The sequence below is a fragment of the Corvus kubaryi genome, unplaced genomic scaffold (genome assembly GCF_017639235.1).
Source record: "Corvus kubaryi isolate FWS band 111438036 unplaced genomic scaffold, C.kubaryi_AGA036_p1.0 37284, whole genome shotgun sequence".
Classification (NCBI taxonomy): Eukaryota; Metazoa; Chordata; class Aves; order Passeriformes; family Corvidae; genus Corvus; species Corvus kubaryi.
The window spans coordinates 3947013-3971263 of NW_024581088.1; the positions used below are offsets into that span (position 1 = coordinate 3947013).

The following is a 24251-nucleotide window of genomic DNA, read 5'->3' on the forward strand; positions in this document are numbered from 1 at the left end:
CCTGGTAGGAAAGCACACCAGGAGGAAAAGCTTTGAACCTGCGGTGGACATCCAGGTGATGCCCTGGGGACAGTGTGACAACACAGGCAGGAGGGACTAGCTGCTGTTTGCATGTGCAAATGCAATAAATTTGGCAGCAGGGAGCAGGAAACCTGTTGCACTGAGGCAAGGAGGGAGGGTGGTTGGAAGTTGGCAGGCTGCTTAAACCCAGCTGAGTTTTGCCCGTTTGTGACAAGGTCGTGGAGGTGAGTCCTGGTGCAGGCAGCTTTTGCCTTTCCCAAAAAGTGAAGGCAGAGCATCTCTTCTGGAGCTCCAGCAGTTGCTGTGACCCCTGTGGTGCTCGGGCAGTGTCCTCCTGTTTTCCTCTCTTTCCCTTGGCAGACTTTGGTGCTGGGGGAATCAGCACGTGTTCAGTACCTGGCTAATGGCGGGGCCAGGTCTGTCCTGTGCCGTGGGATAATACGGCACTGTGTACCCTGGAGCAAGTGCCACCCCTGTGGCACCAGGGCTCTTTCTGTCCCTGGTTGCTGCAAGAGTCTTTCTGTGCAGGTTTAGCTCATGTTTGCAAGCCCTCCTGCCTTTCCCGGGGGACGAGGAGCTCTTTGCTCCCTCTAAGATGCTCCAGCCCCCTTGAACAGACGCAGAGTCTGAGTCTGTGCATGAAGTGGATGTTTTGGGGAGGTCTGTGCTGGCACCCCCCAGCTCAGTGTCCCCCAGACAGGTGTGACAGGGAGCAGGGGAGGTCTGGCTGGATGGCAGATATTGCTGCTGCATCCTGGAGTGCTGGGATCTGCAGCTGGAATAACTGGCTGGGTGGTGGAGCGGCGCCAGCCCCCTCCCACTGCGCTGGGGGGGTTTATGAGCCCTGGGAGGAAGCCCTCGTTACAGTCTGGGATTTGAGAGCATCGTTAGCAGCCAGGCCAGCAGTGTTGTGTAAGGGCTGGGAAGGGCTGGGAGCCAGGGCTCCCTCGGCCTCAATATTTCCAAAGCGTCGGAGCGTGGTTGTGTCCAGCTGATAAGGGAGCAGGAGGAAGAAACCCAGCAGGAAAAGCAGCTTTAAATGTTTTTTTTTAAAGAAGCCCTAGTGCCTTGGAGGGTGGTGTTGAGTGGCTGGCAGTGGATGGGCAGCTTTCACCTGTGCCCACTGTGCCATACCAGGAGAGCCAGGGATGGTTGTTTGTCTTGGACACAGAAGATTTTCCACTGTCAACAGCCTCCAGTCAGCCCAGAGAAACCTGAAGCAGGGTCAAGATGGGCATTAGGAAGCTTGGACTGCTCCAACGTGGGGATGTTGTGGTTTTTCTTGCAGGAAAGAGGCAAGATGGGGGTGCAGAGGGAGTTTGCAGGGAAGAGGAGAGACAGGGACATGGTGGGGAAGGGGATGAGCACAGCAGGAAGGGCACCACCAGGGTTTGGCTGGGGGCAGACTTAGACAGACAAAATGAAGCTTTAACAAAGCTTTACATGCAGAAATGAGGTATCCCAGTGCAGGGCTCTTTGCCAGGGGCTGGACCCCTCATTGCTCCAGGCTGGGTGCTGCTGTGCATCTGCACATGGTTGGTGTCAGCTTGGGGTGTTGGGCGCTGCCAGTCCCCCCTGACAGAGCTGCTCTGCTCTTGTCCTTGCAGTTGGTGACAAGGTGCCAGCAGACATCCGGATCATCGAGATCCGCTCCACCACCCTGCGGGTCGACCAGTCCATCCTCACAGGTGCGTGTGGGCCTCACGGAGCAGGGGCAGCTTCCTTCTGCCATCTTCATGGAGGCAAATTTTGGAACTGATGCCCGGATAAGTGCTTTGCTGGGGTGGGAAATGGGTGGGAGAGCAAGATTTAGATGATGCTTGGATCTTCCCAGGTCCTCAAAGTCACAGAATAGGTGAGATGTGTCCGGTATCCCTCCTGCAGAACACAAGCCTGAGGCTTTCCTGTGTGACATGTGGGGTTTGACATCTCCATGGTGGATGTTTGGTTTGGATAGTTTAGTGGCAAAGTGCTGCTCTAGAGCACTGTGGGGTGTGTGATGCAGGGACAGTAATAAGCTGAGGCTGGAGAGGGAACATGGGTGGTCCATCTCTCCCCTCTTGTCTTGGCAGGGGAGTCTGTGTCGGTGATCAAACATGCTGACCCCATCCCTGATCCACGGGCTGTCAACCAGGACAAGAAGAACATGCTTTTCTCCGTAAGTCCCTTCCACCTGTCTCCACCTCTCCTGTGGTTTTCCAAAGTGCAGAGGCTGGTGGATGTGGGAGATCTCTGAGCAAAGAAAGGGAGTGCATGCATAAGACCTGAATCCATAAAAAAGAGCTCCAAATCCATAAAAATAAGAACCTGCTTCATTTGGATTTCATTTGGGCTGTGGCACATAAGGCCTTTAAATACCTTGGGCAATCTCAGAGCACTTTTTTTTCCATCATGTTGAATGCATTATAGATGGGGAAGAGGTTTGTGGTTGAGCCTGGAGCTGTTGCAAATTTGGGTTTCCTCCTTTCTCATGCTCTTTTCAGGCAGAAGTCAAGTCCTCAAGGGGCTACAGCTCTCAGGAAGGGCTCTCCTGCTCCTTAGGGTGGGTTTATATAAAAACCCAGGATGTCCCATTTTCCTCTTAACCAAGATCTCATGTTCTCCTTTCACAACAAGCAATCCATTTCCCTGCTCAAACCAAGAGGTTTCATGCCCACATATCCACTCTGCCCCTTTCCTCCCCTCCCAGGGCACCAACATTGCAGCTGGGAAGGCCGTAGGGATCGTTATTGCAACAGGGGTGTACACCGAGATCGGAAAGATCCGAAACCAGATGGTGGAGACCGAGCCCGAGAAAACCCCCTTGCAGCAGAAGCTGGATGAGTTCAGCCAGCAGCTCTCCAAAGTGATCTTCCTGGTGTGCATCGCCGTCTGGGTCATCAACATCAGCCACTTCAGCGACCCCGTGCACGGCGGCTCCTGGTTTCGGGGGGCCATTTACTATTTCAAGATTTCGGTGGCGCTGGCGGTGGCCGCCATTCCCGAGGGCCTCCCGGCCGTCATCACCACCTGCCTGGCCCTGGGCACGCGCCGCATGGCCAAGAAAAACGCCATCGTCCGGAGTCTGCCCTCAGTGGAGACCCTGGGCTGCACCTCCGTCATCTGCTCCGACAAGACTGGCACCCTCACCACCAACCAGATGTCCGTGTGCCGGGTGAGAGCCGGCTGGGCTTGGGCTCTGGAGGTGCAAGGGGGATGCTTAAGAGCACCCCATCCTGTGGTGCTGGGCTCTGTGTGTCCTCACCACAGTTGTGTCACGTTAGGAATGTGGGGGTGTGAGCAGGGAAGAGGGGTTATAGGAAGCCCCGAGGTTCCCCTGGACAGGGTCAATAAGGATCAGGGCTTCTCTTGGCTTGGGGGTAATTAGAAAACTCACTTTTATCAGCACACCACTGTGGAGGTGCTGTGTTGCAGTCTCGTTTCAGGGGTCACTTTCCAGGGAATGTTTCTTCCTGCTGGGATGTGACATTGATATAGAGCTCCTGGAAATGCTGATGCAATCAGCCTCCTCTGCTCTCTTGCTCTTTCCCCCCTGTTTTTAACCAAACCAGTGAGAAATCCTGGACCCGTGAAAAGCATTTCTGATGGAGGGAGCCCTGGGGTGGTTTGGTGAAGAGTTTGAATGTTCCTCATCTACCAGAGAGTTTTGCTCCCACAAGCCTGGCCATGTGGAGAGGTGACTTGTTAGGAAAGCCTGGACCAGCTGAGTACTTCTCAGTTTCCCCATTAATCCATGAGTGTTGGGAAAGCTTTTTACGTGGCTTTGGCGTGTTGTTTTATAGGAGAACCTTGGAAAATGTGTTGCTGTGGGAAAAAAAGGACCTGGCCAACGTCCCTCCTCTCTGACACACAGATAGGGTGGTGGGAAGCTGGGACAGTGCTGCAAACTGGCCACAGGCTTTGGCCACTGGTTAGCTCAGCACAAACTGCAGATGACTGGAAATGTCTGGTGTTTCCGCCCTGTAAATGATACAGAACAAGACAGGGCCTGAACAAAGCAGGACCAAAGTGCCCGTGTCTCGCATGAGGAGGAGGTTCCCACCAGCCCCATTTTCAGAGCCAGTGATGCAGCAAAACAAGGACAGCGTGACCCCAGTGCTTGGGGTCTCCTGAGCTCTGCACGTTGCAGGAGGAGAAGGAGGAATGACCATGCCTTTCCAAACCACTTCCTACTGGAAGGTCTGTTCCTTGAACTTGGAAAGAAGTGCCACCATCCCCTGCAGTGTGGCACAGTCAGGAGAGCCAGGATGGTGATACTGAGGCAGGGAGAGCGACACAGTGGGGCAGTGGCATACAAGGATTTTGGCATCAATTGTCATTTGCAGAATGAACTCAGCAACTTCGCAAAAAAAAAAAAAAATTCAGTTAAAAAGTCAAAGTATCCTCCAGCCCATCTCCCCACAACCCTATTCCAATATCTGTTTATTCACTTGGCTGGATCCTGGCTCCCAGGGCACGATACTGGGAGCAGGGCTGGCCCCAGGACGCACAGGCAGGGGTGTTAATGTTTAATGGACAGGGATTCCCGTGCTGACGTGGCCAGGACGGGGCCCTGTGAGTGGCAGGAGCGTCAATATTTGTGCTGGGCAGCCGTAGGCGTGTCTGGGACATGCTCCTGTGCCAAACAGACAGCTCAGCCATGGGAGCAAACAGCCAGACAAGCCTATCAATAACCTGGGAAAGTGTATTAATTGAGTGTGATTTCATTAACTTGCCCATTAATTGGGTGAGCACAGCTGCTCGGCTGCAGGGCGTGCTGCTGAGCGGGGCCTGCTCACTGTCTCACTGCTGGCATCGGGTCTGTCAAGCTGTGAAGTGGCTCTTGGAGGGGCTTCAGGTCTGGTTTCAAACCCTCAGCTGGGTTTTTAAGGGCTGTGCCATGTCTCTGGGTCCCACCCAGTGCTGGGGTCTCGTGGCCAGGGTGGTGTCTGGGTCAGCACAGCAGGACACACATCGACCCCAGGTGGTCAGCAGGGGTGGAGCTGTGCCCCCCAAAGCCCCCCAAAATGAGGTGCTTCGTGCTGGGGACCTTGTCCACCCAGGATGGCCGAGACTTCGGTGCTTTTGCTCTTACCTCAAGTCCACCCAAGGTTACAGTAACAAAGCCACAAACCCACTTGGTAAATCAGAGTAAACCTGTGGTTCGTGTCACTATATGGTCAGCTGGGGCTCTCTGAGATCACCATCTCCCCCAGCCCAGGGCATGGAGGAACCAGGAACAGCCTTCTCCCAACCATTAAATAACCATGGAGCAACGGGAGCCTGGCAGGAGGAGAAGGGACATAGAAGCATCACTGCTCTCTCTGCTCTCATGTTTAAATCACTCTCCTAAAACTTGCAGCACCCTTTTATGCATCCTACCTTCACTTTCCAGGAAGGTAGCATTTGAAAGTCAGGACCCAAAGTGGAGATGTGGGCTTGGGGGGGAAAAGATGCTGGCACCCCGTGTCTGGGAGGAGGAGGTGGTTGGTGATATTTGGCTGTCCTTGAGATGGCTGCTGGTGTTTTGGGGAACAGGAGCAGAAAGGGGTTTATTTTCTACAAAGCTTGTAGCAAAGCCTGGACGTGCAAACTCTTGGTCCCAGGAGTTGTGCTGGCAGTGTTTGCTTTGCAGTCTCCAGGACACTGTTTGCCTCAGCACTGTTGTCTGTCTAAACCTGTCACTGATTACTGGGAGACCTGGCTGGGGGTCCCCAGGGGCTGTGCCAGTTGCCAGTGGGTGCCTGTTGGCTGGGGCTGCTTCCAGTGCAGGAGGAAAATGATGCTGATCCATGGGTTGATTGATGGAACAGTGACTGATGATTACAGCTCTTACAATTCCAGACAGCAATCCTGCCTTGTCTGCCTCTCGATGAGTAGTTCCTTTAAAGACACTACAGAAAATACGGAGTAGTGGAGATGAATCCTTCACACCTGTCTTCCCCATGAGCCCACAGCTGCTGCCATGTGCTGCTCCAGGGATGGTGCATCCACGAGTGCCCTTTGCTCCCTACAAACACACACCAGCAGCATCCAGCCGTGATACAGCACCAGGGCCAGGCAGGATCAATGGGACATGGGAGGAGGAGCGATGCTGCAATCCTTTGGGAGAAGGCTGCGCTCTTCATGAGCATGTAGTAACATTTTCTTTCCAGCCTCTCTGTTGCACTAAAACCCCAAATCACTGGCATGGCTTTAAAAGGGTCAGGGTAGGGGGGAGCCCTGGGGTGCTGCTGGCTGCGTTCCCCTGGCTGGGTGCTGGAGCTGCTGTTCACTGTGCAGTACAAGAGGTTGGGCAGCCCCTCTGTGAGCCTGACTTGTCAGCAGCCCCCACAGCTGAGCTGCATCCCTGCAGCATTCCCACCTCCTTCTATTGCTCCTGATATTTTTTATATTATTTTTGTGATTGAAACTTTACCTCTCCTCTTAACTGCTTAAGACACAGCTGTTTCCTCTGGACTCTTTCCACTGCCCACAAACCTGCCCATTTCTCAGCCTGGAAATCTGCCAAGACATCGACAGGCTGAGAGAGCTGGGGTTGCTCAGCCTGGAGGAGAGAAGGCTCCGGGAAGACCTTAGAGCCCCTTCCAGTGCCTAAAGGAGCTTCAACAGAACTGGAGAGGGACTTTGGACAGGGGCCTGGAGCAACAGGACAAGGGGGAATGGCCTCACACTGAAGGAGGAGAGATTTAGATTAGATATGAGGAGGAAATTCTTCCCTCTGAGGGTGGTGAGGGGCTGGCACAGTGTGCCCAGAGAAGCCGTGGCTGCCCCATCCCTGGCAGTGTCCAAGATTGGTCAGGGCTTGGAGCAGCCTGGGACAGTGGAAGGTGTTCCTGCGCAGGGCAGGGGGTGGAACAAGATGAGCTTTAAGGTCCCTTCCAACCCAAATCATTCAGTGATTCTCTGATCACACCGAAGCCCTGCAAACCCCTCTGCAGTGCCCTGGCCACCCCCATGCTCGGCCAGTCACGCAAGCTGGGAGCAGCAGGAAATTTGATATAACCTCTGGTTGCTGTGGGTTATGTAGCACCTTTTTTTAAAAGGCATGGAAAAATAAAGGGCTTGGAATGTTTTTTTTTATTTCCCTTTTCCCTTTTTTAATAAGAAGGATGCTATTATGAAAGTAATAATTGTTTTGTAGCCATGAGCATTTGAAAACAAACAGACCCATATCAGGCAAAACCATCAGTGGCTGGGGTGGGTGCGTTCAGCTTTTTTAATAAATGAGTCTGGTTGGTGTTTCAGGAGTCTATTTTCTGAAGAGGCTGGGAGAATTTGGCTCTCTGGAAGGCCGATGGCATTGGATGTCTCAAAAAGAGATGAAGGGTGCTTAGCCTTTGATGTTGTCTCAGACTGGGTGCCTCACCTCATGTTCTGGGTCTGTCTCTGGGGGTGTTGTCACCAAAGGAGATAGGATGTGTTTGGTTTCTTTACTGAGTTTACACCCACTGCCAGAGGAGCCCAGTGACTCCCAGAGGAGCCCTTCTGCAGCCATTTGGCTCATTACTTTCTTCAAAACCTGTCAGGAATGCTGATGGGCCTCCAGGAGGGGCCCTGGGAAAGGAGCTGAGGGCATTAGCCCAATAAACAGGATATCTGCAAATAGCTGGGAAGCTGGGAAGCCATGGCAAGGTTGTTTTGGGCTCAGAATTACTCACATAGGAGGTGGATGCTTTGAACCTGCTCCTTTGATTTGCCTAAACCTGTAAAATAGGGAGGTGAGAAAACCCACCGAGGTGTCCTGGTGCTAGACATGCCGTGAGTGTGCTCCCCTGAACGTGCCCTTTATTGCCTGGCTTGGCCCTAAGCTCATACCTTGGGACACCTTCTGTGTGGGGCAGGCTCACACCTGCCAACGTGGCTGCACTGACAAGGTTTCCTTGTATTATTAACAGTAATTAATAACAACAGCAAATTAACCTCTGTTTGTTGCCAGAGGAGACGTGGAAGGCAGAGAAGTGGGTGGTACCCGGAGCTGTTGCATCTCTGGTGCTGAGTGATGCCTCCTGATTTCTCCAGCATCTGTTGCTTCCCTCTCCTGGGAAACAACTCAAATAACCAGAGGAAAATAAATAGAGAAAAAACAATTATTTTGAGACAGGTTGGAGGGGGACAGTTTTCCCTGCACCTGCTTTCTGGAGGCACTCAGCAAGTTCATGGAGCTGAGGAGAGCAGCACTTCCCTGCAGCCAAATTCCATCCTGGCTTCTCCCTGCAGCCAGGAAAAGGCATTTGCCAAACAAATATTATTTATTTATTTATTTACTTATTTATTTATTATGTTGCTTTTTGGCTTCAGTATGGGTCATAAATAACGAGTAAGCAGAAATGAGCGTCTCTGAACTGTCTCCTTGGCTGGGGTCAGGCCCTGCTCTTGTTCCTAGGGGATGCTGCCCTCAAAGGTGGGCTATGCTGGGAGGGGACAAGGGGAGGCTGGGAGAGCTTAGGGAGAGGGGAATTTTTATTTTATTTTAGAATTTGAGGGATTCGTCTCATTATAGCAGCAAAAGAGAATCTAGAAGGATTTTGAAAGGCAAAAATCACTAAAAATAGAGTGTGGGGGACTTTAATGGTTCACTGGGGCTTTATTAATGAGCTGAGCTGTGATCCCAGTAAGGCACAAGGCTGGTGCCTGAGCTGGCTGGGAAGGGGTGGCAGAGGCAGCTGCTCGGATCCTGCCCTTCAGAGGCTTTCCAGGGCAGCCAGGGCAGGAGTGGAAGCCTTGACCCAGCTCCTTCTCTGCTCCAAGAAAAACACAGGCACCTTCTTAGGAACAGGCTCGGTGTCTCTCCTCCCCTAGGGAAAGAAAGAGCTGGAGGAGGTGAACATGAATAAGGCAGGGGAGAGCTGGAAGGGTTTGGGGACAGCCAGGAGTGGTGGTTGAGCAGGGAGGGGGCTGAGCCTGGTGCCAGCAGGGCTATCACTGGGACAGTGCCAGATGCTGGGCACGAGGGTTGTACCAAAAATTTGCTGTCTAATGCTCGTTTCCACCTCTCCCCCTGGCAGATGTTCATCATGGAGAAGGTGGAGGGCACCCAGTGCAGCCTGCACGAGTTCAGCATCACCGGCTCCACCTACGCCCCCGAGGGACAGATGTGAGTGAGGGTCCCGCCCCCTTCACAGGGACACAGGGTGGCCCTGGGCTGGCAGCACAGCTGGGGGAAGGTGGGAGGGTCAGGTTCATGGCCACGGCCGGGGGACCCCATGAGCTGGGGAGAAAGGAGGGTTTTCTGAGGCTGGTTGCAACCCTGTCCATGGGGACACCCGCTGTGCACTGTCTTTTGGCCACGCTGGGCTTGCAAGTGTTGGGTGATTGACTGTACTCTGCTGGTCGTGGGGACCAGGGCAGTTGTGTCACTGTCCCTCACATCCAGCTCCTGCCCCACTTGATTTGGGTGGTGCTCACCCTGGCTCTGCCTTCCCACTGCTCAGCAGAGGGGCTCCCACACGCTTGGCTCTCCCTTCGTTAGCAATCCCAGTAAAACAAGGCCACCTGTGAACCAGAGAAGATGGCAAATGTGGGAATGGTGATGAATGAGGCTTTTTGCAGTAGTCGATGACTCTCCAAATTTCTGGAGCCTGCACAGTTTGGGTGTTGACTGGCAGCTGTTGCCCTTGCCCCGAGCAGAATGTGGGGCTGGCAGCTTGTCCAGGAGCCACCAGCAGTGATCAAGAGGACTTGCAAATGGCTGGAACCCCACCAGGAAAGTGCTCCCTGAGCTCTGTGTCCATGGCAGGGATGGCTCCCATGCTGGTGTGCCCAGGGCACGATCCTGCTGATGGCAGGGTGTGTCTCAGGGCAGACACGGGCTTTGCAGAGCTGCAGCTGAGGGCAGGGAGTGGAAGCTGGGGGATTTTCCCTGAAGTGTTATCACACACATGGGGTTTTCTGCTGTTGTATTTATTTATTCCTGTTCCTTTGGAAGGAGATGGTGGCCCCCAGTGTGGCAAAGTCTGGGAAGAAGGCAGATGAGAAGCTCAGCTGGTGGTGGGAGCACTCTCTGCTCTCCTTTGCTTTGTTCTGTGATCCCAGACACGTTCGTCACCATGGTCCCTTCTGCTTATCCGTGGAGCAGCTGTAATTCATCCTGGCCTCAGACTTAATTTCATGAATATTTATAGAGCCAATTTGATCCTTGGCTGGGAATCTCCATTAAAAACTGAGCCAGGTCATAAGCTGGTGTCAATCAGTGCTTTTCAATTAAAATTGAGGAGGACTGAGGGGCTGAAGTTGTGTCTGCTCAGAGTCCCCTTTCCTCTGGGCACTGCATTCAGGGCCACTGTGTTGGTCTGCAACAATTTGTGTTGCTCTTGAGTTTTGCTTTAGCCCTGTGCCTGTATTGTGTCTCGAGGGGGATGTGTGGGCTCACTGAGGTGTCACGGAGAGAACTCGCCTTTCCCCCAGGGCTGGTGGGACTGAAATGCTTGTTTGCTTTAGCCTGGCCTTGACAGGGGGATATTTCGTGCTGGATCTTGGGTTTGCTCACACAGCACCCAGCCAGCAGTGCCTTTGCTGGTGTTTTTCCCAGCACATGGGTCTCACCTGGCTGCATGCAGGGACCGCTGACGATGGGGCCGTATCCTCCCATCCCTTCCCAGCAATATCCCGGGGATCACATGCTGCAAAGCCATGCCTGGTATTTCCACCTTCCCAAACACTGAAACCCATCCAGACTGTCCACAGCTCCCTCCTCCACCCTCTGTCCCTTCCCATGAGCCCAGGGCTGGGCAGCATCTCTGGGCAGGAGCAGTGGATCTCCCTTCCCACTCACAGCCCAGTGCGGCTTCATCTCCCTCAGCAAACAGATTTTTCAGATTTTCTTGGCTGCTCCCTGTTTTCCGCTCCCGAGCTGTAACAAGGGCTCCAAAATGTTCTTTCCATTGGGAACCAACAGTGGAATAAGCTGATCCTAGTAAATGCCTGACAAATTATTTTTCCAGCAAGCAGATGACCGGCTGGGTTTATACAGCTCTAACCTGCAGTTACCTCTGCTGGAACCAGGATAATTTTTTATTTCCCTTCAAAACCACTGCTGCCATTCCTACCACCAGGCGAGGAGAAGCATTTGGCTTGCCTGGAGTGTTCGGGGCTGCTCCTTTCCAGGACATTTGTGCTCCTTTCTGTAGCAAAGAGCTGCTATTTAGGAAGCAAAGATCACAGTTCACTGCTTGCTTGGAGCCGTCACAGCAGTACAGCTGTGAAAGTTCTCTGCTGCTCCTAAGTGCTCCCTTGGGCTCCCTATGGAGCATGAAGCAGCATTACAGGGAGGAGAAGGGACTTGCTGTTGGTTCCACAGCTCCTCTGGATTCCCAGCAAATGGAAACCCCTGAGGAGGTGGATGTTAACGTGAATTTCTTTGCCCCTTTTCTGGCCCATCATCTTCATCACCAGCCTGTGAGCAGCCCCTGCTTGCTCCTTTGAACTCCTCTGCAGCCCTCTTTATTCTGGGCCACTTCCAGAATTCATTTGCCTCCTGTGATATTTTATTTGCAATTTAGTCCTGCCCCATTTCATAAAGTACAAAATGTGAACCCAAGGATTTATTGCCAGCACTGGGGCTTTAACTGGGCTCTTTCTCCCACATTTACAAGAGCGATATACAGACTATATATCCCCCTAGAGGGGATCTTTAGGATGAGCTAAGTGCATTTGAAGGTGTGAGCTGGTGTAAGGCTGTTGGGGTTGCTTTCTGCCCACAGCCTGAAGGACGAGCAGCCGGTGCAGTGCGGGCAGTACGACGGGCTGGTGGAGCTGGCCACCATCTGTGCCCTCTGCAACGACTCCTCGCTGGACTACAACGAGGTGCGGGGGCACCAGGGCTGGGTGGGGTGGGGAGAGGCTCTTGCTGTGCTTCGGGGCAAAGCCAGTAGAGTTTGTCCCTTGGGATCCCCTTCCCTGGCTTCAGCTCATCCCAAGGGGATGCTCTGGTGTGGTGGGTGACAGCAGCCTTGGTGGCAGCAGCATGTAGAGGATGTGCTCTAAAGCTGAAGCTCTTTTTTCCTGCCCTCTAGTCCAAAAAGGTTTATGAGAAGGTGGGGGAAGCCACTGAAACAGCCCTGACGTGCCTGGTGGAGAAGATGAACGTCTTCAACACGGACCTCAGCAAACTCTCCAAGGTGGAGAGAGCCAATGCCTGCAATTCGGTGAGTGGGGAGAAGCTCCTGTGAACTCCAGCACTGGGGGACTGGAGGGAGAGGAGGGATTTAGGACGTCTGGTACTCGGGCAATAAACACTTGCAATGATCCAAGGGACTGATCTGGCACAAGGATGTGATTTCTGGGCTCTCAGGGTGAGCTGGTTTTGGAACAGATGGTGCAATGGCCCCGGGGGGCTGATCCCAGGGCCTTGAGGACCAGCCTACATGGAGCTTTGGAGCAGGTGATTCCTGAGGCTCCAGCTCAGTCCAGTCCCTGCTCAGCCAGGAGAGACCCTCTCAGTGATAGCCCGAATTCTGGCTGCACATGAGGAAATGTGGAGTTATCTTTAGGTGCCCAGTTTGCACTGAGCAGCCACCCTCCAGCATGAACCAAACCCTCTTCCCCAGAGCCTTTCCTGCCCCAGTGACACTTGCTGCTTGGAAATATCTATTTTTGACATGAAAATATCTTGTGTTGGCAATTCCCCTACTCCAGTGTCTCCCTGTCCTCCTGGGTGAAAATACACTTTAATTTGGGTCTGGATTTCCTCCGCTTTAGATCTTATAATGTCTTTACTTGCTCAAAGGGCTCTCTGTTCCAGCATTTTTTCCCTGGATAGGTCTGAGCAGGTTGTAATAAATCTCCTGACTCCTTTCTGATATGGAAAGCTTGTAAGCTTTTAGCCCTGTCCCATCCTTCCTGGCTCCTGTGGCTGCCTTTCTCCTCCCATCCCCGGGGCTCAGCAGGGCCGTCAGCCAAGGCAGAGAGCACCAGTGTCCCTGACACGTCCAGGCTCAGCCCAGCACTGCTCCTGCAGGTGATCAAGCAGCTGATGAGGAAGGAGTGCACCCTCGAGTTCTCCCGGGACCGCAAGTCCATGTCCGTGTACTGCACTCCCACCGGGCCCAGCAACAACTCCACGGGCAGCAAGATGTTTGTCAAGGTAGGGGCAAAGCACCTGCAGGGTCCTCCTCCCCTCTGCACACCCAGCAGGGCTTGGCCCTTGCTGCACGGGGCAGTGATGATGCTCTGCAGTTCCTCTCCCACTCTATCTGCCTGTGGATCCAGGGTCCAGCAGGTGGGCTGGTGGGGTCAGACAGGAGGTGAGTCTTCGCCATATGGATTAGGAAAAAATGGGGATGAGATGATTTAAAGGGAGGAAAAGGTGCTGAGCGTGCTGGTGCTGGGGCAAGGGAGAGCTGCCCCTGTGCAGAATTTGGGCACTTGCCTTTATTAAAGGCTTGGACCATCCAGATGCCAGTAATGCCCAAAGGATGATGTCCCGTTTTCCGCTGTAACCAGAAATAAAGTAGTGTTTCATAGGGCATTTTCTTCCCGAGAGAAGAGATGTGGTGGAATTTCCCCCTGCTGACTCTGGGAAGGTTTGTATGTTGTTGTTCCCACTGGGAGATGATCTGGGTAGGTGAACTCTGCCCTCCAGGTCAGGCTGGGACCCTCTGAAGCCTCTGGATCTGTGGTCCTGGGCAAGCTTTTTAAGAGATGCAATAGAAGGATTGCAAGTTGCATATTAAAGAGCAATGTCAGGGTCTTTTGTTAGACCAGAAGGGCTGGGGTGAGATGCTGGGGTGCTGAAGGACATGTTTTCCTGAATTGAGAAGGCATCACAAACATCCGCTGAGTATCCCACATTTTTTTCACACAGATTTACAGCCCTCATCCCCTCCAGGCCGGAGCGGGGATCTGTGGGGCGGCAGTATCTGGGGCAGATACGTAGGTTTGGCAGGAGTCAGCTCCTCTCCAGCAGATCCTGCTCTTGGTGACCTGGTGCGGGTGTGCGCTCCGGGGCACGATCCCGGTGCGCGATCCCGGTGCGCTCGGTCGGAGGCTGCCATCTAGTGCCCCGAGCCGCAGGGCCGGCGTGTGCCCGCTGCACTTTGGGGAGGTTTCCTTCTCCTTTGCCCAAACTTGGCGCCTTCCCTCCCTCTGGCACTTCCTGCGGTGCTGGCAAGAGATGCCCATCCTGCAGCTTCAGTGCAGCCCCTGAGCCCTCCGCTCCTCCGCAGGGTGCCCCGGAAAGCGTCATCGAGCGCTGCACCCACGTCCGCGTGGGCCCTGCCAAGGTCCCGCTGACAGCCCCGGTGCGGGACAAGATCTTGGGCAGGATCCGGGACTGGGGCATGGGCATCGACACCCTGCGCTGCCTGGCGCTGGCCACCCACGACTCGCCTGTCCGCAGGGAGACCATGCAGCTGCACGACTCCGCCGCCTTCGTCCACTACGAGGTACGGCACCGGAGCTTCGGCCAGGAGCTTTCTTCCTTATTCCCAAAGTTTCCCCCCACACTCCCAGCTGTCCCAGCAGTATTTTCTCTCTGGTTTCTCTGTGGGCGGTGTAATGGCTCATCTCCTCTGCAAACCTCAGGGTCCAATCTGAAGGATAACAAGCCCCATCTCACTGAGGATGTATTCCTGTGGGGTAACAGCTGAGAGGGCCTTGGAGACCATTGTGAGGGATGGATGGGGAGGAGGGGAGCAAAGAGAAAAGGTGTGAGGAGGAGCAGAGGGGATGGGAGCATCCTGTTGGATTGGGGCTGTAGAGTGCATCCGTGGGGCAGTTGGTACGAAACCTCCTGAAAGTTTCCTCCCCAGGGAAATCCCTGTGCCCAGGGTGGTGTCACAGCAGGGGGGGAAGTGGATGCATCCCAAGGGGTTAATGTTGGTCTGGGGTGTGTTCCTCCCACCCAGAACGACCTGACCTTTGTGGGCTGTGTGGGGATGCTGGACCCTCCCCGCAAGGAGGTCACCTCCTCCATCGAGATGTGCCGCAAGGCCGGCATCCGCGTCATCATGATCACCGGCGACAACAAGGGCACGGCGGTGGCCATCTGCCGCCGGATCAGCATCTTCTCAGAGACTGAGGACGTGTCTGGCAAGGCCTACACGGGCCGGGAGTTTGATGAGCTGTCCCCCGAGGAGCAGCGCCAGGCGTGCCGCGAGGCCCGGTGCTTCGCCCGCGTGGAGCCGGCGCATAAGTCCCGCATCGTTGAGTACCTCCAGTCCTTCAATGAGATCACGGCCATGGTGAGCCCTCAGGCACACCCCACCACCCCCCTGTCCCTTCCTCCCCACCCTGCCCAATGCCTTGCACACTTAACCACAGCTTCGTGCAGACAGGTGACGGCGTCAACGACGCTCCAGCCCTGAAGAAGGCAGAGATTGGCATCGCCATGGGGTCGGGCACGGCCGTTGCCAAGTCAGCTGCTGAGATGGTGCTCTCTGACGACAACTTCTCCACCATCGTGTCGGCCGTCGAGGAGGGCAGAGCCATCTACAACAACATGAAGCAGTTCATCCGCTATCTCATCTCCTCCAATGTCGGGGAGGTCGTTTGGTGAGAGCCTCCCACACCAGGCACCATGCTGCAGGAGCAGCAGTGTGGGGACACATCCCCTGGGACAGGTGACCTGCACACCTGTCCATGTCTCCTGGCCCTGGCAGCATGTAGTGCCCAAACTGGTAATCCCAGGCACCATGTCTCATTCCCCAAGTGCAGGGAGATTTTTTTTTTTGTAGTTTTCCAATCCTGCCAGTCCACAGGACCTATTCTGTTAAAGTGTTGCCTATTTAAGGCCATGAGAGTGCCTGAGCTGGGTGCAGATGTTTGTGCACAGGCTGTTGTCACCCAGTCACAGCTCTCTGCCTCTCCCTCCCAGTCCTCAGCAACATCAGCACAACCTTGGGATCGCTTGGGCATCCTTTGCCCTTGCATTTCAGCATGGGTGTTTGTGCTGGGAATGGGAACCTTTGTGGCTGTGAGGACGTTGGTTGTTGGGTTACAACTGCAAAGCAAATTTTAATTGCAACAGGAACAAATTTTAGCTGCAAAATTCAGTGCTGGGCTTCAGGTTCCTGATCAGGGGCTGTGGTTCATCTTCAGGACTTTGGGTTAATATTCAGTTTGGGGCTTTGGATCCAGGTGCTCTCTCCCCCTTGCATGACACAGAACTTTTCTCTGCCTGCCCAGAGCTTGTCTAATTTCACATCTCTTGTTTTTTCCCTGCAGTATCTTCCTGACAGCCATCCTGGGCTTGCCCGAGGCCCTCATCCCTGTGCAGCTGCTGTGGGTGAACCTGGTGACAGATGGGCTGCCGGCCACTGCGCTGGGCTTCAACCCCCCCGACCTGGACATCATGGACAAGCAGCCCCGCAACCCCAAGGAGCCCCTCATCAGTGGCTGGCTCTTCTTCCGCTACCTGGCTGTGGGAGGTGAGTGCTGTCAGTGCAGGTGGGCAGTTAGGATGTGCCTGGGGTGCTCTGGGGCAGGGGCCCTCTCTGGGTTCTGGGCTAAGGGTGTCTCTCTCGGCTGCAGTGTACGTGGGCCTGGCCACGGTGGGCGCAGCGACCTGGTGGTTCCTGTACGATGCCGAGGGACCGCAGGTCTCCTTCCATCAGCTGGTGAGTCAGGAGGGGAACAGGCTGACAGCTGGAGCAGATGGGTGAGGGCGTGCATTCAGGTGTTGGAGTCCTTCATCCACCTTTCCTCTGCGTTGGTTGTAGCATTCCCCAATTCCAAGGCTCACATTTCCAGCCTTGCTTCAGCTAGCCACCAGCGTGGTAGTGAAAGTTTGATTCAGAGAAGCTGAAAGTACCTCCCATATTGGAAAGGATCTGTTCTCACATTACATTCCTGTAGCTAATGTGAAAACAGCAGGGTGGGGGGGAAGCAGGTGCTATCACATCCCAATGGCATGTGCCATGCAAGATGGATTTCTGATGGAGACACGTGTGTGGTCAAACTCTTTCCTAAGTGCACCTGAGAGTCTTAAAGCCACTGTCCAGCCCCTACCCCAACCCCAACCCCAGCAGAAGCTGGGTCACTGTAGGCAATTTACTGGTTGCTCTGAACTGTGGGATATTTAACAGCAACCCAGTTCATCACGTGCCCCCAACCAGTCGACTCTTCCTCCTCTCTCCTGCCTGTCCTGCTGCTCTGCCGTGTATTTACCAGCGGTTTCCTGTGCCGACAGAGGAACTTCATGAGGTGCACTGAGGACAACCCCATCTTTGAAGGAATTGACTGTGAGATCTTCGAGTCGCGATACCCAACGACGATGGCTCTGTCTGTGCTGGTGACAATCGAAATGTGCAATGCTCTGAACAGGTGTGGTGGCCACAGGGCTGCCTTGTTTGCTCTGTGCATGACTGATTTTGTGCAGGGTCTCTTTGAGCGTCTGTGGGTGGGCTGAGGGCTTTGCTTTGGCTCAGCAGAGCCGTTCAGAGCATCCTCACGGGGGACCGCTGGGTTTTCCATAGAGAAGCTCCTCCAAGGCTGTGTGCTGTGGCTGAGAGCAGGGAAGGAAGGACTGGATCTGCATTCATTAGCGATCTGGTCATTAGTGATCGATCCTAATCCATGCATGGCTGGTTGTGTTGGGCATCCAGATCCAGTTCTCAGCAAAGCCTGGAGATGAACAGCCCCTGGAAAAGCAAGGATATAGCAAGGATATATGAAATTCCCAGCGTGGGCAGATGTGGGGAGGTTTCTGGGCCTGACATTGTCCCCTCCCTTTCACAGTGTCTCTGAGAACCAGTCGCTGCTGCGGATGCCACCGTGGCTCAACATCTGGCTGCTGGGGGCCATCATCATGTCCATGGCTCTGCACTTCCTCATCCTCTATGTCAAGCCCATGCCTGTGAGTGCCCTCTGTCACCTCCCTATGCCTCCTGTGGACAAGGACATCCCTGGAGCAATCTTTGGGTCTGGAAACTTCTGGGATGGTTGTTCCCAGCAGGTGCCCTCAGGACCAGGTCCCATGACTCAACCCAGCATGGAATATAGGAGTCATTCTGCCCCATGAGCCAGAAGTCAGAAGCTCTCCCTATAGGCAATGCAAAGGGATGTAGATAATTTCCAGAAGGTGGTTCAGCCCTTTCTGGAGTTGTCTCCTTCCTTTGCAAGGTTGGGGATGCCTCGGTTGATGCCCAGAGATGCTTAAGATGAAGTGTGTCTCTGTACCTAGGAGGTTACACTGTCCCTTGTCACTTGCTAAGCACCTGTGAGCACCTAAACACACAGTCCTACCTTGTGCCTCACTTTCCCCATTTGCAGGAGAGATGAAGGACATAATTTTTTATTCATCTTGGCCAAGAGCCACCTTGGATCATGACAGACCTTGAAGAAATCCTCCTGTTTGGGCTGTCTGGATCCTCCCTCCTTATACCTGGGATGACCCTCTCTCAACCTTTGCCATACAACAATGGGACCCTTAAACCAACAAAGTATCCCACCTGCTTCCCTGCTGACATGTCCAATCCTTTCTGCCCTGCAGCTCATCTTCCAGGTGACCCCCCTGAGCTGGCCGCAGTGGGTGGTTGTGATGAAGATCTCCCTGCCCGTGATCCTGCTGGATGAAGGACTCAAGTACCTTTCCCGCAACCACCTGGATGGTGAGCATGGTCTGCACCACCCTGGGTTAGGGTGGCTCTGTGGCACTTTGCTTGGGGTTCCTGGTGGCTTTGTGGACCCCTCGCTCACCTCCTCTGCTTGTGTGATGTCTGCACCTGCATGTTCACCCACCTCTGCTGTGCAAAGGGGCTTTTTCTCCTACTCCCTTCCTTCCTGGTGCCATGCCTGGCAGAGCAGTTGGTACTTACATCTGCTTGAACTGCTCCCTTTGGAGCTGGAGCATTAGATAAATCTGCCACAGGTTATTAATTCAACTCTTGAACCTCCAGGAGCTGGATCCCTTTGCTTATAAAGCAAAACAAATCAAACACTGATTTGTAACAGGAACCTTTTCTTTTTTCCTCTCAGATTTCCACCCCTCTCTGTCCATCCTTATTTTGTGTTGGCAACCTCTATGATAAGATCATTTGAGAGCTGAACACCTTATAAACTGGTTCTAATGGGGTTGCCCTTGGCCAGCACCTCTCAGGATGCAGCCCTTGGCACAACCGGAGGAGAAGCAGCTCCTGTGACACGGGGGCAGCAGTTCCCATGTGCTTCTGGGCTCCATGGTGTAAATCACAGCATATCTTTGGGCAGCCTTCCAAAGAGATGATATCATTTTTTGTCTTTCATTTCTTGCAAAAGATGTTGCTCTGGGGGATATCTCGGTGCTGAGTTAAGCCCACGGGTTTTCCTGGCGGTGGCTGCGGGCCCCAGGCTGCCGAGCAGTGCTGTGTCTGCCACAGGGGTGGCCCCTCTCCAGCAAACAGGTTTTATTCATTTTTTGTGGTGTGCTCACCCTGACAGTGATAGCAGGGAGAAGAAGGGCAGGAAAGGCACTGTCCTTGCTCAGGGAAGCTCTGGGGGCAGATGGACAATCTGAGTGTGAGGACTGGATGTCCTTCCACACCATCAGCTTGCTCAAACCATTTTTTCATCCCTCAGGCAACCTGTGTCATAGCAAACCCCTCTTTTTCCCTTCACCCTGTAATAACAACCCAGAAAATCTGTGCAAAGCCACTCTTGCCTTCCTGGGCTGAAGGCAGGTCTGGCGAGCCCCGTCAAGCAGGGATTTGGGCATTGTAACAGCTGCGTTTGGTTTCTTGTGGAGCAGAGCTTTGTGAGTACCTGGAAATATGGGATGGGAAAGTATTGCAGGCAGGAAATGGTCACAAACAGGTCTCCCTCCCCACCAGTGTGTCCTGGTGTGCAGCTGGTGCTCATGTCAGCCTTTCTTCCTGTGTTGAGCTGATGCAGAAACTCAGCAATTGCTCAGAGAAACAGAGGTGCAGGGACTCCTGTTTTTACAGACCAGATAGAAATTGTTTCTAGCCTTTTTTTTATTGAATTGTTGCATCTCTCACTGGACACCCAGGTCTGTTTTATCCCACAATTAAGAGCCTGTAGCAACAATTTTACAGCACGGCACCAGGCTGGGGTGTAGGAGAGCTGGTTAATGTTGCATCCCATGCATGCCCTCGGTCTTCACTTCACCATCTGTGATCTGGGGCTGAGCCTGTCTTTCTCCCACACTTCGTATTTCTCTATAAAATCTCAGCACTGTTGGACAAAGGGCTTTTCTTTGGCTCTGCCTGCACAGCTCCAAGCACAGCAAGTTTTCTGGTAGGCACACAATCCTCTCAAGTGCCATCATACCAGCTCAGAGTGTTTTCTCCTCCCATGCCATGCTCCCAGTGTTTCAGGTCCTCTGAGCTTCCCTCATCCCCACGGTCACGATGCTGCTGGTGCTCACGGGTTGCTCTGTCTCATGGATCCAGGGTTTCCCATGCAGCTCTTCAATCATGGCTGTGTGGCAAAATCACCACTCTTAAATCATCAGACTTGAAAGAAGTAATTGAAACTCTTCATCTTCCTCATTCCTCTGGGCTTTGAAAAGCAAAGGAAAAAACCTCCAAAAGCCACTTTTATATGTGGTCTTGTGATTTTTTTTACCAGGTATTCTCAGGACAGTGGAGCGGGGAGCACCAGTTGAATACCTGCAAGACTCCAGAGCAAGGGTTGGCTTCCTTACGTGTCTCATCCCTGAATGCCGTGTCCCCGTGCTTCCTGCAGAGTCTTGCTCGTGTGTGGTGGGGACCTGCTTGGAACATGAACATGGCTTAGACCTAGAACAGAGATACAGTAACAGAGCTGGGGGTCTCTACCCAGACAGCATCTCCTTTCCCACAGTGCTCTCTGTGTTTTGCTTCAAAATAAGGCCTAACAAGTCTGTAAAGTAGCTCTTTGATGGCAGTTTTGGCCAGGGGCCAGGCTACCACTTGGTCTGTGCAAGACAGTGCTTGGGGATGGTCTCCAGCATGGGACCTTCCAAGGGAGGGCCAAGGGTGTTCAGCTGAGGAATGCAAATGTATAGCTGCGAGTTCTGCTGACTCAGGTTTTGCATGGAAAACTTTCTCCTTTGGTGAGATTTAGATAAGTTGTGTTTCCATTATGCTGGATTTTCCTTGTCCTTGAAGTGGCAGAAAGCTGAGACTCTTCAGTTCTCACTGTGGTCTCAGTGCTTTACATTCCTCTCCCATCGCCCTGCTCACGTCCAGTCTTTCATCTCACATGCTTTGCATATCTGACTGCCTTCATTCCTCCCTGGCCCCTCTGAGGTTTCTGCTATCTCAGTTTTGGGAGGTGATGTGATTGTGAGAGCGAGAGAATGTGCACGGCTGAGGTTGGCTTGGTGTGAGCTGCAGATGTTCTGGTCAGGAACATGGAGATGTTCTCAGGGGTCTGTCACACGCTGGCAGGCTCACAAGGGCTCACCACCCTCAGGGATCTCTTGCTGTAGTATCTTTAATATTTTCCGGGCTCTATGAATTCAAGTGTTTGTTCTTTCCGAATCCTGTGGCATGCAGGAGGAAGGTTTCCAGGCATCTGTGCCAAAGCCTTGCAGAAGTCTCTTTTCTGAGTGGTTCTCGAGACGTACCAAATCTAGGGAGGACACTGAGATAACCCCAGTGCTCATGTTCCTCTGTGCACCATCAGCCCACTGCTGAGGCCACCCTGCTCTCCTCCTGCACTGTCCCTGGACCTCCTCATGTTCATCATCTCAAAGCAAACCCCTTGCAGGTGTCGGAGTTGCTGCTGTGGTTGTTCTCAGCACGTTCAGCAGCAGGCCCTGCCTGGGCGCTGAGCATCACCATTTCTCACCTGTGCTGTGGTAAAGGCAGGGGCAAATCACAAAGCAGGTGTTTTCTGCAACACAACTACACACCTGCCCTGGCAGCAGCAGGGCCACTGAAAATCAGGAGTTTGGATGCACAGGAATTCACTTGGTGTGTTTTGTGGCAGATCAGCTTTTATGCAGCTGTTTCTCCTTGTGCCCAGTGAGGACAGCAGCCCCTGGAGTCATTTTGCAGGGGTTCAAGACGGTGGCCACCCCATCCTGTTCCTGTCCCCACCGGGTCCCTGTTCGCTCTCCCATGGGCAGCACAGTGCCCTGCAGTCTCCTGCCACTGCAGCTGAAGTGGGGGTGAGGTTGCTCCCTTGGGTGAATGTCTCCACCACTGAGGGAGCTTTGGCCACTTCTCTGCAAAGCTGGCATCAGCTTTAGGGTTCAGCATCCTCCCAGAGGAGAGTGGCTGGCAGAGGTGGCAGTGCACTGACAAGAGCATCATACTCCCTGCCAGGAGCGGAGGGAGCTCTGCATCTGAGACAGCCCAAAATTTGCAGGGACCAAAATCTCCATGTCCCATCACAAAAAACCCTCCAGCATATAGCAAAAAGGAGCTGTTCACCCTCATTTTGCCCCATGTGCCTGCACCTGAGTATGAGGGAACCCCCCCCCAAAACTCCCCAGGAGCACAGGAGCTGCTGCAGCTGCCTGTGCTCCCTGCAGAGGAGGCAGGCATCCCTCTCCCTGGCACGGCAGAGCCGGGAGCGAGCGCCTGCGGCCGTGGCCTGCCCTTGTAGGGTAATCTGTGCATGGAGCTACCTTGGCTGGGTGCTGGCAGAGGAATGTGTCCCTATGGGCCAAGTATTCCCTTGAGCTGTGGGATGCTCTGCAGGAGAGTGGTGCTGCACCTTCCAGTGCTGGAATCTCCACAGGGGATTTTACAGCTCTGCTGCCTCGCTTTTTGTTTTTATTTCCCTCTCTCTCCTGTTTTTTCATACGTGTCCATGTGTCCTGCCTTAAATATGGAAGAGCAGAGGGAAGCTGCCAGTGTTGCTGCCCTGGTATTGCAAAGGGATGGGGGGACAATTCCCCTTTTGGTTTTCTCCTGAGGTCTGGGGTCTCGGCTGCAGCTCAGGATGCCCTGGTGTGATGGGGGAGATGCGCAGTTTTCAGAGCTACGAGGGCTGCAGCGTTTCCTTGGTGAAGGAAGTGATGTGGGCTGGCAGTGGGAGCCTGCATCCCTCCAGCAGCACCTTTTACAGGGACCTGTTGAGGGAAGTCAAAAGCAGTAAGGAAAAACGTCCCCAGAAGCCTCAGCTGTCCTGGGGGGAGCAGACCTTGGAGGAGCTGAGCTCACATTGTTCAGCTGCTGGTTTGCAAGTACTGAAGGGCTGCGACAGCCCTGGTGTGAGGCAGCATCCAGAGGGAGTGTGACCATCCCATCATCCCTGTAAACAGGTCCTGCATTCCCCCTGCTCCTGTCACCAACGTGAGGGGAGGACAGATGGACACTGGCATGCAGGGACCTGGAACTGGACCTTGGCTGTTTGCAGGGCTCATGGAAACACCTGACTCGCTCCACGCCAGGATTGTGTTACTTAGAGGCCTGAGAGCAACATTTTGAAGAGCATCCACTGTGGTTAAACACTGCAGCTGTGTCCCCTTCCTGCCCCTGCCTGTCACATGCCATGGCATCCTCCTCCCTGTTTGCACAACCATGGAGTGATGTGTTTAGGGGAAACACATCAGTGGCAAATTACCACTGGTATGTCACCTGTTCAGCTGCTGGAGGAGACAGAAGAGATGCTGCTGCAATGGGGAGGAGGTGAATTTTGATTATTGCAATGAGATTTAATACAGTGCAGTTGCCAGCATCCTTGCTTTACACCAAAGCCCACAGTGTCATCCAGAGGGGTGCTGCCATCACAGCAAACCATTTTATCCCAGGACACAGGAGCTGGGCTCTGCAGCCAGCCCTGGAAAAAAAATTTGGCAGAAGTTGCAGAAAAGCCTTTTCCCTCTCTCTTGCCTGTTATTTATTAATTCCCCTGAAAGCTTGTCGGCACCAGGGTTGGCAGCAGGCACGGAGCCCCGCGGGTAACCCTGGGCAGGACCCCTATTTATCAAGAGCACAGGAACAGCGGTCCCCAGTGAGATGTGTTTGGTGATGTGTGCAGTGATGAAAGATAGAGAAATACAGTCAAAAGATTCACGATAAGGGATTTTTCTAACTCTCCTTAGCAAGTGCTGCTTCTGGGTGGGTTTTTTTTAAGGAAAAAAATCTGTTCTGGGCAGCTGCTGCCTCAGGGGTCAGGGACACTCCTGTCAACTGCTTGAAAATTGGGGATCTAGTTGCTGTAAGTCATGTTCTGGCAGGGATTTTGAGGCTGCTCACATGGAGTTCAAGCTGGATACCATCACTTTCCTACAGGCCATGTGTTGCCTGTTAACCTTCCATGTCCAACCCCATCTATCCGGAGGGAGGGTGAAGGGAGGAGGGCAGCCCTGGGACAGTGGCTGTGATGAATAGGTTGCTCCTTGCTCATTGTTTTGGAGGTATTTATGGGTGTAAGTA

The 24251-nt window shown here is 53.6% G+C and overlaps 1 protein-coding gene across 2 annotated transcripts in view; it reads left to right on the plus strand.

The window, feature by feature from the left end:
* Positions 1-24251, plus strand: part of ATP2A3 (ATPase sarcoplasmic/endoplasmic reticulum Ca2+ transporting 3) — a 52205-nt gene that overhangs the window by 22727 nt on the left and 5227 nt on the right. The window contains exons 6-21 of one of the 2 annotated variants that reach the window (XM_042025952.1): positions 1629-1709; positions 2094-2179; positions 2711-3175; positions 9009-9097; positions 11703-11805; positions 12015-12146; positions 12959-13084; positions 14166-14384; positions 14847-15182; positions 15272-15492; positions 16165-16367; positions 16471-16556; positions 17129-17262; positions 17677-17794; positions 18431-18548; positions 20506-20567. In XM_042025952.1, coding sequence (XP_041881886.1) covers positions 1629-1709; positions 2094-2179; positions 2711-3175; positions 9009-9097; positions 11703-11805; positions 12015-12146; positions 12959-13084; positions 14166-14384; positions 14847-15182; positions 15272-15492; positions 16165-16367; positions 16471-16556; positions 17129-17262; positions 17677-17794; positions 18431-18548; positions 20506-20567 — 2579 coding nt within the window. The remainder of the gene's footprint in view (positions 1-1628; positions 1710-2093; positions 2180-2710; positions 3176-9008; positions 9098-11702; positions 11806-12014; positions 12147-12958; positions 13085-14165; positions 14385-14846; positions 15183-15271; positions 15493-16164; positions 16368-16470; positions 16557-17128; positions 17263-17676; positions 17795-18430; positions 18549-20505; positions 20568-24251) is intronic. The other variant, XM_042025953.1, reaches the window with a different exon arrangement.